The sequence below is a fragment of the Leucopleurus acutus genome (assembly GCF_964270905.1).
Source record: "Leucopleurus acutus genome assembly, chromosome: 8".
Classification (NCBI taxonomy): domain Eukaryota; kingdom Metazoa; phylum Chordata; class Mammalia; order Artiodactyla; family Delphinidae; genus Leucopleurus; species Leucopleurus acutus.
The window spans coordinates 83,072,742-83,090,859 of record NC_139151.1 but is presented as its reverse complement, the minus strand read 5'-3'; the positions used below and the strand labels follow the sequence as shown (position 1 = coordinate 83,090,859).

Sequence of the window (18,118 nt, the reverse complement as noted above, 5' to 3'; positions counted from 1 at the left end):
TGTGAGTCACAACTACTGTGCCCACGTGCCACAACTACTGAAGCCCGCGTGCCTAGAGCCCGTGCTCCGCAACAAGAGAAGCCACTGCAATGAAGAGTAGCCCCCGCTCGCCGCAACTAGAGAAAGCCCGCACACAGCAATGAAGACCCAACACAGCCAAAAAAAAAAACCAAACACCTACCATATACCAGAAGTAAGTAAAAAATGAGGAAAGAACAACCCTGCGACCCTAATTATATATATATATATATAAAATATTTTGCTATATTATATGTGTGTGTATACACACACACACACAACATACACACATAACATAGCAAAATATTATATAACAGAGAAGCTGAGATAAATCCAGTCTGAGTTTTATAATGTATTTATAAAACTAGAGTAGAAATTCTTGTTAGGAACAAAAGAATTTTTAATTTGAATGTTAAAAGATTATGTATAAATATGCATGTATACATACATACACACATGTTATGTTTACCTGTACATATATGTACGCACCTACATACATACCTACACATTTTTTGGAGGTTCGTTCTTTTTTATCAGGGCAGAGGCTTTTTGGCTTATGTACTGAAGATGAGATGGTGGTTCATCTTGGGGTGTGGTGAGTAGTTAGTGGTTAAGAGCACAGGCTTTGGAATAAAACAGACTTGAATGTAAGTGTCATTTCTGTCAGTTAGTATTAACTCTGTGTCTTTGGCTAAGTTAAGTTGCTTGATCTCTCTGAACCTTAAGTTTCCTCGCATGTATAGTATAGGTAATAGTGGTACATGGCGTTGTGAGATCTATGAGGAAATGTCTATAAAGCACATGTAGTAGTCTCAGGACTCTGTTAAACAGTCAATCAAACTTTTAATTTTTTATTAATAATTATTAGCAGAGCTCCTGAACATGTCAACTTTCCAGTATGATTCTGCACATGGAGTCAAAAGATCTGAATTGAGTCTTGGCTACAAGCACAGCTCTATGACTTTGGGACTGTTTTATAACTCCTTATGTCTCCTTATTAGAATGTGCATTATAATGCCTATGGCAAGGGTTCCTATGAGGATCAAAGAAGAATTAAATATGGTAATGTATGTGAAAGTACCCAACACAATGCCTAGAATAAATGAGATACTCAACACACATTTTTAAAGAAAGTTATGATAGATACAAGTTACTTTAAAAATAGCACTTTAACAGGTTAACAAATATTTATGGAACGCCTACTACACATGCTCAGGATTTAGCTGCAAACAAGACAGAGTATGTCCCTACTCTTGTGAAGCTTACAACAGGTAAGGTTGAGTGAGGTTGGGAAAATAAACAAATTAACTGATAAACAGCTATAGTAATACATAAGTGTTACACTATGAATTAAAATAGGGTACATGATAGAAGGTAGCTGAGTGAGTACTCATGGGCCAGTCAGGGAAGACCTCTCTAAGAAGGAGACTGGACTATTTAATCTATAATCCAGCGACAAGAAAAAGCCATAAAAGGAATGGAGGAATGAATATTCTGGACATTTGCTGTGCAAAGACATTGAAGGACTAAGGATGTTTTTGGTATAAAAGTATCCTCAAAGCTACCTATATCAATCAAAAAGCTCATGGATACCATCTTTATTAAGCTCTGCTATGTATTTCTTACTCTTTCAAGCACCTTGGAGGCTATATTAGTAAAATATATGTTCTTACCTCCTAGGAACATAAAAATGCATTTAGCTGATGAAATGGGACAGCCATGATTTGTCATCATTTTTTGTTTTCTCTTTTCCTATCCTCCTTAGACACTACAAGTAACACATTGTGGGGGGAAGTGTTTCAGGGAATAACATGTAAACTGAGTGAATTCTGCTACAGCAGTTCTACAAAGGCTTTAAAAAAAAATCCTTGAAGTACTGCAATATAATTTTCCTGGAGCCACATCATAGAACACATACAAAAATGTTTGTATCTGCAAAATTTAGGAAGGAGAAGAGATATTTTTCTACTTGCACCCTTATGCAATGCTAAATCTGTATCATCCTGGTCTCAAAGGTGAGATTACTGCACTACAGTAGGTACCACAGGATCTTTAGGAGAGACCAATGGACTGAAGACTATTTGGCAAGATTCTAAGTATTTGACTTTTGCTTTATTCAACTATCTCGCTATGCAAATATATGCTCTCCTTAAATTTCCTAAGTAAAATGCAGTAGGAATTAGTATAAAAAATAGTGCAGTGTGAAATATTAGACCTTAAGTTCAATTTATAAAAGGATGATTTTTTTATAGAAATGATTCAAAGTCAAGGTGTCATAAGATATTTAAAAGTATCTCTCAAAGAAACAGGATTCATTTCATGTAATGAATTACAAGTTTAATATCTTAGGGGTTGCTGACCATACAGAAACTTTAAGATATGTAATAGCCAAACATGAATTTACTCTTCCTTGCCAAGAGAAGCACTGATGTTCTGCCAGCCAAACTCACAGGAAGCATGTGAAATGAACACAAAAGCAAACAGGCCTTATGCTGCCTAAGGGAAAGTCAGCAAGATGGCAGCTTCAATCATTTGGAAAAAACTAAAGCAGCCTTAGGCTCTTCTCAGAATGGAAACATGTCACTATTGCTGCAATATTCCAACAAATCAGAATGCAGAGAAAAGAACACTTATGCAATCACGTCCTGGAAGGGCACTTTACTCAACATTTAAGTGGAAAATAATTATAAAGAAATTTCAGAAAAATTGTGGTGAAGACAAATGATGCAGGGAAAAATGTTTTTTCTTTCAACACGCTTAATAGGTTTTTAAAAAGCTTACCACTTAGAAACAATTTCCTTTTATTTCCTTTTACATTCTCCTTAAGGAATTATTAATGTAAAGACAAATTTTTATGAAGCAGTAAGTGAAAAGTTTGGGATTCAAGCTGCCAGTAAGAAATACTCATTCCCTCCCCCCCACCCCCAATATAGTACTATTACTTTGGAAGTTTGATCAAAGGGAATAAGCTTTCACAACATTTATATAGGAAGTTAAAAAATACTTCAAATATTTTGGGAACTTACCTAATCAGTATACTTTTAGCATGTGTCTAGTCATGTAGCCATCTTTGGTCAATCATCAAAAAATCAAAGGCAAATTGGCATGACTCAACCCTAACTTTAATACCGCATGATTGTGTCGTGTAAGCTTGTTTTGTGTGAGAGCTGCTGTGGTTTTAGCAGAGAGATTAACAACCGGACCTAAGCTGGCCTCCAAACCTTGCCCTGCTGATGCCTCAAGCTCTTTGAAGTCTGACCATCATACCTGGCAAAACAACAGTGGGAACTAGGATGGTGTCAGATCTAATCAAATTGTTCGCTGCAGCATAGCTAACTATGGGTTCACTAATTGGCCCAATTTCGGATTATACCTTTTGCTACAGATTCAGGACAATAATTTAGTTAAATGATGTTTTTTTTTTCTTATCTCTTCTAATTAAGATTCCAAAGTGGGAAGAAATAGGATTAGACAGAGTCTCAAAACTGTGTTCCCTTTAAGGTGGTATGCAGTTTTGACAGGCTCACTATGACATGTGAAATATATAGAGCATAGTAGTAACCCAGCTTCTGGAGATTCTGTGAAACCTATATGACATTACTGTATGTCTACATCACTTGGGAATTAAAGTGTAAATATGGGGATGATAATATAATGAACATTAAAATGTGAACAGTATAAAATGATATTTCTACTGTTAAAGAATGTTAATTTGGGTTTACTTTTGACAAATGATTTTATCTATAAGAACAGATGTCTATGTTCCACTTTGGTTTTCTTTTTGCTAACTGCAGTATATGTGGGATTTGAAATACCAATCAATATTTGTGGAGGGCATCATTATCAGAAAAGGTATATTTGGACTACATGGTTCATGACACTACAACCTAATAATGCTCCTGAGCCAGACATTTATGTTTCCATTTTTTAAATTTTTGTGATACAACTGTGAATTGACATATAAGTTAACTCTCCCTTCCCTCTACCTCTAGATATGGTAAACATACAGTCACCTTTCTACTTCTCATTTAAGAACTAGAAAAGCTGTTAAAAAAGTGTAGGGGAGTAAGGAAACCTAGGACCAAAGATATCATGCAACACTCTAAATTGTCCAAGGTTGTCACAGTGACTGACACCCTTGTAGTTTGCAAAAGTTTATGCTTTTCTAATAAGTAAAAATTTCAAATAATTCCACTGAATCATATCAAGTATATTGTAGTATTAATATAAAGCTAATCTATAGGGATGGCATATACTATTCTGGTCTTAATACTTAAGAATGAATCTACTAAGTGCATAAAAAATAATAGTTTCTTAATAAATACAGGTTGATCAATTATTCTGTGAGAAAAAGTTCTTGGTGATTGGAGAGGTACTGTGGTCCTGTATTCTGAATTAGGGGCAAAGTATGACAAGACAACCGTGAATAAAGTTGATTTACTTTGATTTTCTGAACGTTTAGTATTCATTTAGCATACAAACCCCACACAGATATGATATTTATGATACTCACTATTTTTTAATCAATTAAAAGCCTACATAAGTATTGTTTATCTTTATACTGAAAATTTGCAGTGAACGGTGAATGTCTTTTGTATATTCCAGTATACCCCAGTAACCATACTTTCTGACTGGAACATAGAAACACTGAATCTTAGAGCTAGAAAACTGTCCCATCACTAAAGCAGAAACCTTGTTTGTAATAACCTTAATAGGGTCTGCACCTAATGTAGTAATATATTATTATTATTTATATTAGAAAATTAGATTACTAGAGTGTGTTAAGATATGACCAAAATGAACAATATAAAATCAAAACAGCACAATAATCTTAAATGCAAGTAAAAATGCTGCTCTTATCATGTCATCAAATTAAATACAGCTACATTTCAAATCTTACCAAATCTCTTATGTACTATAATTACATCATAATTACTAATATAAACAGAAAACTGGTTAATGATGATCCCAACATCAGAGAAGCAAAAATTATAGAAACTGAAAAAATACAAATCTAAGTAGTTATTTCATCTTGGAAGTAAAGCTATGTAACCAAGTTATACATTTAGAACTTAACTGAGAAGGTAGTGTTTATAGGTCACTTGACCAGTGGAACTTATATAATATTTATAGCTGTATTATTTGGGCTATTCTTTAAACTCCATAATTTATCTATATTATATATATTTCAGCAGAGATTTTATACCTACTAAGTCTGTGACTCTTCTTAGTTCTGGGATAGATACAAAGATGAAAAAGACATAGTTTCCATATATTGAGTCTATTATTATACCTTAGTAAAGCCTTTGGTTATAAAATATTTAATCTCAATATAGAAAATATAAATAAGCCAGAACAGTGCCAGGTACACAATAAAGGCTTCATAAATGCTAGCTATGATTGAATGGAGCTATGGTAAGGTCACGAAATAAGTAGTATATTACGGTTAATCAGATATGCTAGAGAATTACTGTGTATAGTTTACAAGGATTATCAACATTCAAAGAATTGGAAAGTTATTTCTTTTAACCTGAAGCCATGTTGAATCAACTATAAACTTTCTCTTTTACTTATTCAGAATGCATGCCAGGATTTTAGTGTCATTACCATAGATATGATTCTGCTATGGTTTTTGTAGAGGGGCTAATTCATACAGCTTTATAGATGATGAATACTAAGTATCACTAAAAATTAACTGTGATTAGACAAATGCTTCCACCTGAATCTGGACAATACTAATACATGCTCCAAAAAGGGAGAAATATTCTTTTGCCTTCTCCAAATCACTCAAAGAAACTAGAGATTAAAGTTAAAGTTGCTCTACCTGTTAGGGGCCCTGGGTGGCTATTAGTAAAAACATATTCAGTTTTCATATGAAAAAAGGCAATGATTTAATAAATCAAAGAAAAGGGATGCTAAAAATAGAGATGAGGGTTTTTACTTGTTTCTTTTGCCCCTTGTTTCCACCTGTGCCACATTTTGAGACCATGTTACTCACAGTAAATTCCCACATGTAACAAATCTACCTGCATGGAATCAGAAAAGTTATTTTCGCTTTACCTGCTAAACCACCTTTCCTTCTGAAAGAAAGCCACGGATTCAATATCTGGTATATTATAGCCTCAGACTTTACAGACTAGTATAGTGTACATCTCCTTATTTTTTAAATATCAAGGCAATTTAAAAAAATATTTATTTGTTGTGCATCTCAAAACACTGCCACTTGATGAAGGAATCCTCTTGTTTCCACTGCCCATAATATATCATGAAAGACTTGCTATCTGTTTCCATATGCATCTTATAATGTACAATGCTACATTTAAAGCACTTAATCTTTCATGAAATACATGATTTTATCCTATAACTTCTGTTAGGTTTGATTCTTTAATTCACATTTTTTTCTAATCACCAAATTGAATGTTATGGCATAAGTAAATAAGTTATTTAGAATATGTTTCACTTATATTTCTATACTTAAAAGAAAACATATTCATTTAGGTTATAAGCCAAAAAGGTAAAAAATTTGATCAACTTTATTGAATATTAACTTAAAATAAAGAATAACCACCTACTTGTGTTTTGTTTTTAAATACTGCTTCCAAATCATAGGGTGACCAATTTTAACGGTTCTCTTAGTTTAGGATAGTGGGAAGAAGAGAGAGGAAATGGAACAGAAACCTAGACCTTTTATCAGCTCCAGTGGCAAAGTGTAGTAAAACGTAGTCACTATTAGAACCTAAAGTTATTCGAAGGAGAGGTCCTACTTGACATGTAAGTCCTTTATTTCTACTCCTCACCCCCAAAATAAGACCCAGTTTGTGTGTGTGTGTGTGTGCGTGTGTGTGTCTGTGTGAGAGAGGGAGAGTGAAAATAAACATGATTCACGTTACTGTGCTAACCATCTTCTCTGGGTGCAATATTTTTTTCACTAGGGAATCTCCTTGCTTAGTGTGTATGGTGACAGACATGATACTTTAGACCTGGTTGTCAGAATACTCATCTTGGGAGAAAGGTGCCACATGGAGAAAAACATTTTATATCTTTCATTAAATATATAAATTCCACCTAAAAGAAAATGAGGAGGCATGCTTTCCTTGTGATGCTAACAACTATAACTTTATCCCTCTAAAAGCGTTAGCAATATTATGGTAAATTACCCAATATTCTGTCAGAAAAACTGAAACAATGTTGAACAATTACAGTGTTGGGTTCCATTTCAATGGTTCCTTTTGAGAACTAAGGCAAATTAGCTCAAGAATCACTATTTCTACACTCTCCTTCTTTTGGCTTTAAGTGGCTTTTGAAGGGAGCATCCCCAGATGAGAAACTTCTAACACTCCTGCAGAGATGACCTGCTTGAAGAACTGGCTGCCTGATTAACTATTAACTGCTCTCAATAGGATTAGATAATTAAGGACATTGATGACCATTAATTAGGAGGAGGGCACATTAATTTGTCACTGGATAGGGCCCTTACAATGATTTATAGGTTAGTGCCACTTGCAAATGGGAAGGGAAAGAGAAAAAGAGAGAGCACCATTAAGTTACCTTATCAAGTGGCCAGCTAAAGAGGGCAGAGGGTCAAAAAAGGGCCAGAGTGGTCACTTAAGGGTGAAGTCCCAAACACCAAAGCAGTGCCAAGCCACATTGACCATCATTTGACGATGAAGTTAAAAATATGCTAATTTATTGGTGGCAATTCTCTCTTTTTATGGTTTCAAGCAGTTAAGACAAGTGGCCTGCTTAAGAGCTTTTCATTTGAAAAGAGATTAAACAAAATGGTTTGTCAAGGCTGCTTGGCTGTTTTATGTCTTTGTTAAAAAAAATTGCACCAGTGACTATACTGATAACTATCACATCACCCAGAAGCCATCTCTCTCTCTCTTCTGAGCATTTATTTCATTAATAAATACACCAACTTTAATTGCTTAATAGTGCTATGTTCATTTGCTCTTTAGCAAGATTAAGTCGAAATAAATCTTTTGCACTACTATTTTCTGTCACTATTGATGGCATAAAGGTCACAAAAAAGTTTAAGTTTCTGTAGAAAATTTACTTAAAGACGCTGGTGTAAATTATACTTTTGTTTTATTCAGCACGGAAAGAGGAAAGGTGATTTCACTAATAGTAAAGAAAACTGCTTTTAGAATGTAGATAAGGATCTTCTTTTCTTAGCCATACACAATTGTGGGTAGCATTCACACTCCACACACAAATAAGCACAGCTCATTAACATTTAATTAAACACGCTTTTGAAAGCCTTGGAAATATGCACGTCATACTTCTCATGTAAGTTTGGACCTTACTTTTAACAGACATTTAAAACAAAATGATTTTTGCTATACTCTAATGATATACCATTAAAATAAAAGACAAAAAAGGATAGTGTAAAAAAATTATTCTGTTACATCAAAAGAACTTAAAAATATTTAGCATGAATTTCATTAAAGTAAAAGAAAAAGAGATACTATTTACCTCAAGACTGTGACTCAAACATAAAAATTCTCTCTTACCTCAATGGTGAATAGCTTCCTTTTTAATTTAAAAGCTAAGTCTTTGACATCTGATACATCATAAATCAAGTTATTAAGCTGAGGAATCTGCCGTATGTGAATCAAACCTTGTGAAAAGAAAATTAAACAAATTAAAAAACGCTGTCATTGGATGCATAAATTAAAGAGTCTTACAGCAGAATTCTGTAAATTTACACACAAGCATCCTCCCCCTTTTAAAACTGGAGCTTACTACCAGGAGCAATGAAGCAAATGGTGTGATTATACTCAAGTAATCAAGCAGAATAAGATAAACAGAAATCCTTGTGCGAGGAAAACTAATTGCACTTTGGTACAGAAGTACAGATGTAAAGAAGGATCTTAATACTTGTCAAAACTACAGCCGGTTTGTGTGTGATTTTCTCTTGTATTTACAGTAAGCAAATATGGCTATCACCTTGCATGCTGCCCACGGCACCACTGAGTGATCTTTATTTTATTAAATGCACCAGTAAGCAGCCAGCAAAACAAGGCTTATGGGTTACTGATAACCAGTGAAGCACTAATGAAAAGTATTTCATTTTATACCTTATTAATGACTTGAACAAACCATTGAAGAAAACTACATTTCAGAGCACACTCTAGGATCAAACATTAACCCCCATGCCATCCCAAGACACTCATTTCTGTGGCATGTTAGACCTTTATGTAGCTGTTATAAGCTTTGTAACAGTGCTAGGTAAACCGTGAGCTTTGGCCTCTTGTCAATAGAAACACTTGCTAATTTTTTCTGACAAGGGCACTGGATGGCTTTTGTGCAGCTTAATGCAGTTTCTGACTAAACTCGGGGTCATTTGCCACAGATGAAGACATGGAAGATTCTTCAGCGCGTCTCTCTGCCTGACTCAGCCCATATTTAAAAATTACCATCCCAAAGACACTGATCCCTCAACATGGGGGAAGAAGGGAAATCCAGATTCGAACAAATTAGATAAATCTTATTTACATAATTGCTTCTCTAGTATAGAGTTTTGCGCGTGTGTGTATTTGGATGCTTAGTAATGTATTATTGTTAGCTTAAAAGGGTCAACCTCCAAGTGCTTAACTTTAGAAATGGCCCCTTCAAAAATAATTCACTAAAATATCTGACTTAATGTTTTAAACTTAAGAAAATGCAAAAGGTGTTATTAAGAAGACAGCTTTTACATACAAATTAAAAATATCTCATACAGAGTTATTTAGTAAAATATATTAGAAATAATCACACCATACTTCCACGTGCACATTTCTCAATTTAACCTTGTAAGTGCTTGTTTGGTTAACTGTTAAATCAGGAGGCCTTACAGAGTGAATCAATCATTCATCAGGTCCTTCTTATTAACAGAAACTTTACTTTTCATCAGAATCATCTATTAATCTGTGGCAAACAAGATTGGTCAATCCAGAGATTTCAGCACAAAAAAATCATAGCTTTTCAACCTTTGAAATGTTTCAATCAAAATAATATTTTTTTAAATATAAAATATGATTTTACTAAATTTATAAACTCATAGTACTTACAAATGATACTCAGATATAACTTATAAAGATAATGTTTAACTTCAGTTGTTTTAACATAAAATGTAAATAATAAATTAAAGAAATAGTTTATCCAGTTATAAGATACATAAATCCTGGAGATGTAATGTGTAGCATGGTGACTACGGTTGACAATACTGTATTGTATATTTGAAAGTTACTAAGACAGTAAATCTTAAAAGTTCTCACCAACAGAAAAAAAAAAGTGTAACTATGTGTGGTAATGGATGTTAACTAAAATTATTGTGGTAATAATTTCTCAATATATACCTATATCAAATCATTATGTTGTAGACCTAAAACGAATACAATATTATATGTCTCAATATATACCTATATCAAATCATTATGTTGTAGACCTAAAACTAATACAATATTTTATATAGTTTAATACAAATTTTAGAAAAAGAAAAAAGGGAAATAGTTTAACCTTAACAGTTCTCTTCCTACCAAAGCAATAGTAATATATTAAATGAATTATATAGAGGGTTAATTTGGGCATATACCACATCCACACTTACGCAATGATCATGAGGCAAATTATTTTATTTGTTGTTCACAGTTTATATTTTATTTATTGTTCACAGTTTATATTTTCTAGCCTTTTATAAAATACTCGATTGTTAGATCATGCTATTTTATTATTTTTTTAAAAGGTTTTATGCCAACTCTTTAAAGCCCTGGTGGTCATAAGTATCTTATAATCCTTTTGTTGGTAGCCTCTAGAAATTGCCACAGTCCTACAATCACAATATTACACAATCTTGTAGCAGGCTTCAAATAAGCTATTCAGTCTTTAGACTAAGGTTTTCCATGGAAGTATAGTAGTTCCACAATAATAATAGCAATAATTAGTATTCATTCAGAATAATAAATAGGTAAAAATTTAGTATTCACCATACTCTATATTCAGCTTAGATCTAAGATAAGCATAACTACTAAACTTACCCTATTGAGACAGTTCTATGTAGGAACTTTTATTTTAAAAAATCCCCAAGTTAACCAAATGACTAAAATACTATTAAAAGTCAAAAAATATAAGTAAGAAGCCTGATTACTTGACCTGTGTTTATACTAGGGTGGTAACATTTTAAAACTTGCTAATAACTCTAACAACAAAATGATCAAAGAAAAGTCCTAATATAATAAAAGATGTTTACTTTCTGAAAATGTGATTGACTAAGACTTTTTAACTGTAATACAGTATGAATTTTATTTATCATACAGCTAAGCTTTGTAAAGTATAAACCACTATACATAGCTGTTATTATTAGAATTTATATAATATTTATTTCTAACATGGTTAATAAGTAAGACTGATTTCACAGCAACTTTAGGGACAAAATGTACATCTGACTGAGCCATGCCTTAGTATCTGGGTTTGACACCTTTCAAATAGCTACTATGCGTCTTAGTCATAATGTAGTTTGGTGACAAGCTGCCATGAAAGATTGGCCAGGAAGGAAAAAAGTTTAACAGATATATTAAAAAATAAAATTCATGCTACATGACAGTAGATATTATGACTGGACAAGATTCTTCCAGGCAATTGGAACACGCCCTTTTCATTATAAAGATGCTGCTTACCATGATAATCCTTATATAATGGGTTGGTTTCTTTCTCTGAACCAATAAATGATTCCAGACCAACTACTGTATCTGACAAGTTTGTAACACGAGCAATAATTGCTTTATTCTGTAAAACAAGGAAACAAAACACTCATGTTATATTTAAAATATACCATCTAGACAATGTCATTATGCCATCACAATGACAAATTGTAGAGAAGATAGACTATCAAAATGGAGAAATAACTTAAAAGTTAAAGCTACCACAGGTGGAAAACTGGATGAAAAATATGGCCCATGTAGGTATGCTATTCTAATTTGAAGAGCTGAGGGGGCATACCTTAGTTTTCATAGAAAAATAGTTTTTCTCTTGTCTTAAGGGGCAAGGCTACCTTTATTTTCATATACTATTATTTTTTCAAATTACTTTACCCAGTGCCCATCGGAAAATCTGATAAACATCAGAATTTAGAAGCAGTATATAGTACAGTATAATGTATAAGGGAAGATCCCACTAACATCTGTCAACTGGGACCATGTCCCAGCCTTATAATAGCTGAGGTCCTCTGTAACATATTAGAAATATGGAAGGGTCCAGCTAAGAGTCTGCAGCATGGCCAGCTCTGCAGTCTTCTATTCTCTCTTTCCAGATGCTGCTATTTGACTCTGTAATAACGATAAAGGCAAAGAAAAGATTGTAGATGACCAGCACTAGACTAGTAGCCTACCCTTTCCTTCCCAACACAACCAGACCTGAATCAAAAATACTGCTGAACAATACATTATAAAAGATGTCACATTTTAAATAGCAATAGTTCTAAAATACCCAGAATTTCATGGCTATAAAAAATATAATAATTAAAAATATAATCACAATAATCTGCAGGTTTTCTTGAATTATTTTATTTAATAAAGTTCAGTATTCCTTATAACTCCTGATAGGGTGATAGGTTTGAAAACTATTTTATAGGCTATAACACCTTAGAAAAATATTTGATCTGAAGATCAGGATAAGTTGAAAAGATTGTTGTTTATAAAATTTTATAATTTTGAAACTCCCATTTTATACACTGATATACCATTTTAAAACTAATCCTTAAAAAAAAGCATGGGAAATGTAAAACAGTCAAGACAATTTACAGTCTCATGTTATGTCCCCTGTTAAGAAAAGTCCAAATACAATCAAATATGTTCACTTTCTGAAAATGTGATTGACTATTGAGCTTACTGGTATTCCTCTGTTTAAGTTCTCTTGTAAAGATAGCATAAGAATGAAAAATAAAAGAGGGTTGGTTAATGTTAACTGACTTGGTTTGAAATACACAGTAGCCTCTGTCACTAAACATTATGCTGAAGTGACTAGTTAACTCATATCTAGGGCAGTACTTTGCAACTCCTCTGTAAGTAGCAATGCGTGTTATGAAGAGAATATTACAGCCTTTGAAATAGTGCTCTTAAAAGGAAGCAGCAAAAGTAATTACCCTTAATTGTCTTTAATACTTTCAATCACGGGGGGGAGGTACCAAGAATAGAAAAACGAACATCATTTGGAAATGCCTATTTTTTCCAAGGCAATTTTTCATTCAATGGTGAGAAAATAATCCAGATTGATCCCTTACTTTCAGTTCTATGCCACAGGGGATGGTCTTACTCCAGGAATAACAGGGGTTTCAAAGGCCATAAACATGCTCCTCTCAATATTTCTTTAGCCAAAGACCATTATATCGAGCTCATCCAGGTTGGGTTTCAGCCAGTTATTCTTCACCCAAACAAAAATGTCTGCCAGACATTCCAACAGCTGGGAGACAGTTCACAATGAGTCAACTTGAAAATGATTCATTGTGCTGAGTACTGAACAATGTTGGGGTGGGGGTGGGGTATGGCTGAGTTGGCTGTAGAGGGTGAGAACAAGTGGGAGATGAAGAATAACCATGTGGTTCTCCCATTAAGAAGGATCTTAGATAACAACCAGCAGACTCTTATCATTTCATTTTTAGGATAAACTCAACTGGGAAGAGTACTCCTGCCATGGACCCTCAGATGAACAAGCACTTATAAAGGCTACTGACAATATTTCTTAATCAAAAAGGTCAGATTTCCTTTTATCTATAAACAGAAGACTGAGTCTTTGTATCTAAATATCTGAATCTAAAATTATAAAAGTCAATTTTTGTTACGACTCAAATATCAGGATTTCGGTGATATAAACTAGGGCTTATGAATGACAGAAATTGTAACGTTTAAGTATGGAATTAGTCTTCCATTCTAGTAGTATATAAGCAAGGTCCTGTGTATTTAAATGGTCAACATGACATTTATTTCAAAGAAGGTTTCTTTCCTTAATTTAACCTTAAAATTGACTAATAAACCACTTAACATCCTGTAATATTTATCTACATTATAAGTCTTTTTAAGGTAATTTGCGGGAGATTAAAAATATCAATTATCCACCTTGCAGAGGAAAACTGATGAATTAATATAAAAGATACAGACAGCCTAGATTTTAAAATCTCAGAAACTCATACATATATTTCATTTGTCATATTGCTAAGCTCCATAGGTTTACATGTTATTAACTACAAACGAAATTCTATCTTAAAAGCTTCCATGAAGTATCAGAACAAGAATAAACTTTTAATCATTACCATAATATAAGTTACATTTAACGGTGAGCTTACTGCTTTCTGCACAGCAATTCTAGAAAACAGTTTATGTAATGTGGCAAACCAGATTAATTGTGAAAGTTGTATAGATATCTGAAAAATGTCTATAAAATAAAAAGCACAGGAAATTATATAAGAATAACATCTAAGTTTCTGAATGAGATGAATTTTATCCTAAACTCATTCAGTCTTCCAATTATTTGTAGGAGCATAAAAGATATTTGGGCATGTAAAGGTACTTACTTTTTTAAAAGTTCAAATAGTGTTACAGATTACTTCTTTACCTCCAAGATTCATAGGGAATGTGGTATATTGATGTAATCGTACCTTAAAACCACTCTTGTCAAAATGTCTTTCAAATCATAATATTAATACTAAATGGTCTTTTAGATAAAGGTAGGTAAATTTACTTAAAAGAATCTAAAATTAACTGCTTTTAAAAATCCTTAAAAGCATAATAATCACAATTCACTTTAGGAATAATGCACTATGGACAATAAATTGTCTTATTATAACCTGCAATGTTCAGAAAGCTTTAGCATAATGATTTTAGCAGAGGCCTGGAAACTGGAACTTCTATATTCTCATCTTAAGAGATTCTAAGTGTTTTTATGTTATTAGCCAAGATGCGAAACCTCTTTAGTCTACAGTATGTGTATGTAGTTGGAAATGGAGAAGTAAAGGTATTTGTGCACCTATTACTTAGACATAAATTTTGAATAATTTTTGTGTTAAATTTGAAGTTGTTGCAATATAGTTGCCAATAAGGAATATTTGAGTAAGGACATTCAGGAGTCACCAGTATGAGTAAATTAATGGTTACACCACATGCATGGCATAATGACATCACCCAAATATATACAATGATACTGCCACTCTTCCTTCCTGCCCATCTGGATGTGAAAATCTAGGATGACTCAAAAATCTTTCTTATACTAGGCAAATCGCCCTTCAGTCCTGGGTGAAAGTTGTCAGCTCTGGATAGTAGCCAAAACATGACTAGGAGGGAAGCCAGGAGAGAGCCAGGGTCCAGGAGTTTTAAGAGTTTGCTGGCAATCCCAAATAGCATTGTATTAAGTTACATAAAAGGTTCTTAAAACTTTCTGTTGTGGTGTAATTTCTTAATTAATTACTTAAATTTAAATTACATCAAATGATGTTGCAAATAAAAAAGGCAAATCGGAATGTCCAGTTGACTACCTTCTTACTCCAATTTTAATTTCACAAAAAACTTCACAGAGTTTTTGTTTTGATTGTTCCTTGTTTGGTTTCATAGAATGTTTCCTATTTACTTCTACAGAATGGTAACCTCTTTTTATTAGGATATGCCAAATCCATTAAATAGATTTTAAATAAAGGAAGGTTAATTTAATGCTATTTTCCAATTCAAATCTCATAAAGCCAAATATAAGAACTTTGTTAAGAGATAAAAATTCAACTACTGCCACAGGAAGCTCCCTTTGTTTTCTAATGAAAATAGTTGAGATACCTATTTAGAGTAACCAAGTAACAATGAGAATATATCAAAAAACTCTGAATATTTCCTTACTTACTTGGACTTAATTACCTCAACAATATAAACGATATAGTTTGTACCAATACAATATATACTTCCAGGAAAGATTTTAACAAGATAATTAAAAAGTAATTAACCAATCACTTAACTATCAAGAAGCTTGAAAGGAATAAATCAACTGACATAAAGCATTTGTGAAACGCCTCAAATTAGAATAAGTTCTTGGGTTACTCAATAAGAAAGACAGCAAACACACAATATGAAGGGTAGAGCTCCATCTGAGTATGGCACGCACATCAGATTTGGGACTACAATAGCACAAAAGCACTATCAAGTTAATATTGAAAAGTTAAAGAAATATTTAAATTACTTTATGTTTGACCCTACTATGTGAAACGATGTGTGTGTCTATGGTGGGGAGGGAATCACCACAAGAAAAGCAAGTATTCTAGTTAACAGTTCAAGTTATAATAACATTTTTTGAAAAATGATATTAGAAACACAAACATACCACAACTCATGATATTTTTTTGTCGTGTAATAAAAAAAACCAAACTTGAATGAAGGGATAAATCTAGGGATATTTAATGAGGTATTTGCTTTTCCATGCTTATTAAGTTCTCCATTCAATTGAAATCAAGACTATGAAATAATAAAATTAGGGCTTCCCTGTTAGTGCAGTGGTTGGGAGTCCGCCTGCCGATGCGGGGGACACGGGTTTGCGCCCCGGTCCGGGAAGATTCCACATGCTGCAGAGCGGCTAGGCCCGTGAGCCATGGCCGTTGAGCCTGCGCGTCCGGAGCCTGTGCTCCGCAGCGGGAGAGGCCACAGCAGTGAGAGGCCCACATACCGCAAAAAAACCCCCAAAAACAGTTATACAGTTTGTAACTTTTTACATGCCTTCCCTCACCTTCCCAGAGTTGTCACTTACTTCTGTGGATTAGACTCTTATTTTACTAAAAAAAAAAAATTGATAGTGGGGAGATAATTATATTCATAATTAATTTTGAGTTTAAGAAAGAATATAATTTTATCAAAATTATACTAATATATATTAATAATAATATTAACCTTAGTGAAGGTATTAGATTAAATCTTTCCAGATTTAATACTGAACTTTATTCAAAGTCACATACAATTTTAAAATATGGAGGAACTTCTGTAAATTAAAAAAATCCTAATGGCAACACTCTCTCAGTAGCATTGTATATTGATATTCATGTAGGGAAATCATAAAACAACATATTTCGGTTCCTTTTTCTAATGTTTAAAACATATCCACAAAGAAGCTAATGGTAAATATACCTACCTCAAGGGCAAAAGAAATTGCTGAGTATGTTGCCAAATACCAGGATTTTTACTAGGATTAAGCAATGGAGCCATATTTTTTGTTTTCCATCTAATCATACACTTGTTATTCTATATTTTGGTATGAAAATGTTGGTTTCTTAAAATTGAAGCATTTTTTAAAGAACACATGATGTTATTTTCAGATATATTATTTACATTTACCCTGGTCTCAAATACTACATGCTCTGCAGAACATTTGTTTACATCAGTTTTATTTTTTAGTAAGTTATTATATAAAACATTAAAAAACTTACAATTCTGAAAACCCTTATAAATGGACTGAACAAAATGCTGTAATGAATAGGCTGAACAGAATAATAGCAAAATATTCGTAATTAATTTTAGGCAGTTTTAATAAACTACACGTCATCTAGTTTCATATTATAGAAATTATTCCCATGGAAATTTACTTGTATTTTAAAATCTTTTATGGGTAACTTCCTAAATCAGAAATTTGTTGCTCACTACTTTATACATGAAACCCTTAAAATGCAACTCGCAGATGTCCAAAAGCTCACACCCTGCCTGGAAAAACGACTGCTAATATCCAAATATCAAACAGAGCATCCAGCTGATGTTTGCGATGCAGTGGTAGGTTAAAGATACTAAAATTTAAAATCAGCTTAGAATAATCCCATATTGAGTATAAAATTATAGCCTGTCATCAGGAACAGGCTGACAGAGCCAGGTCCAGATGGGAGACTGGCTGCGAAAAAGGCTGAGGCAGGTGGGAATATGATGGGAACCTGACAGAAGACAGGACTACTCCCTCTGCTGGCAAGGTTCTCACCTGCTTGAATTTTTAACTAATGACTAGCTTTCCTTCAATTATTTAAGACATAACCAACAAATTATGTAAGGTGTTCCTTTTTTAGTTGGCTGTTCTGTGCTTGCACATTTTCAAACTCATGGTATCCTATTTTTTCACCAGA

At 33.2% G+C, this 18,118-nt stretch overlaps 1 protein-coding gene across 1 annotated transcript in view; it reads right to left on the bottom strand.

Moving 5' to 3' along the window:
* The window catches only part of ELP4 (elongator acetyltransferase complex subunit 4), a 241,249-nt gene that overhangs the window by 120,042 nt on the left and 103,089 nt on the right, over positions 1-18,118 (bottom strand). The window contains exons 8-9 of the mRNA XM_082844011.1: positions 11,676-11,784; positions 8,532-8,638 (exon numbers count right to left, since the gene is read on the bottom strand). Coding sequence (XP_082700137.1) covers positions 8,532-8,638; positions 11,676-11,784 — 216 coding nt within the window. The remainder of the gene's footprint in view (positions 1-8,531; positions 8,639-11,675; positions 11,785-18,118) is intronic.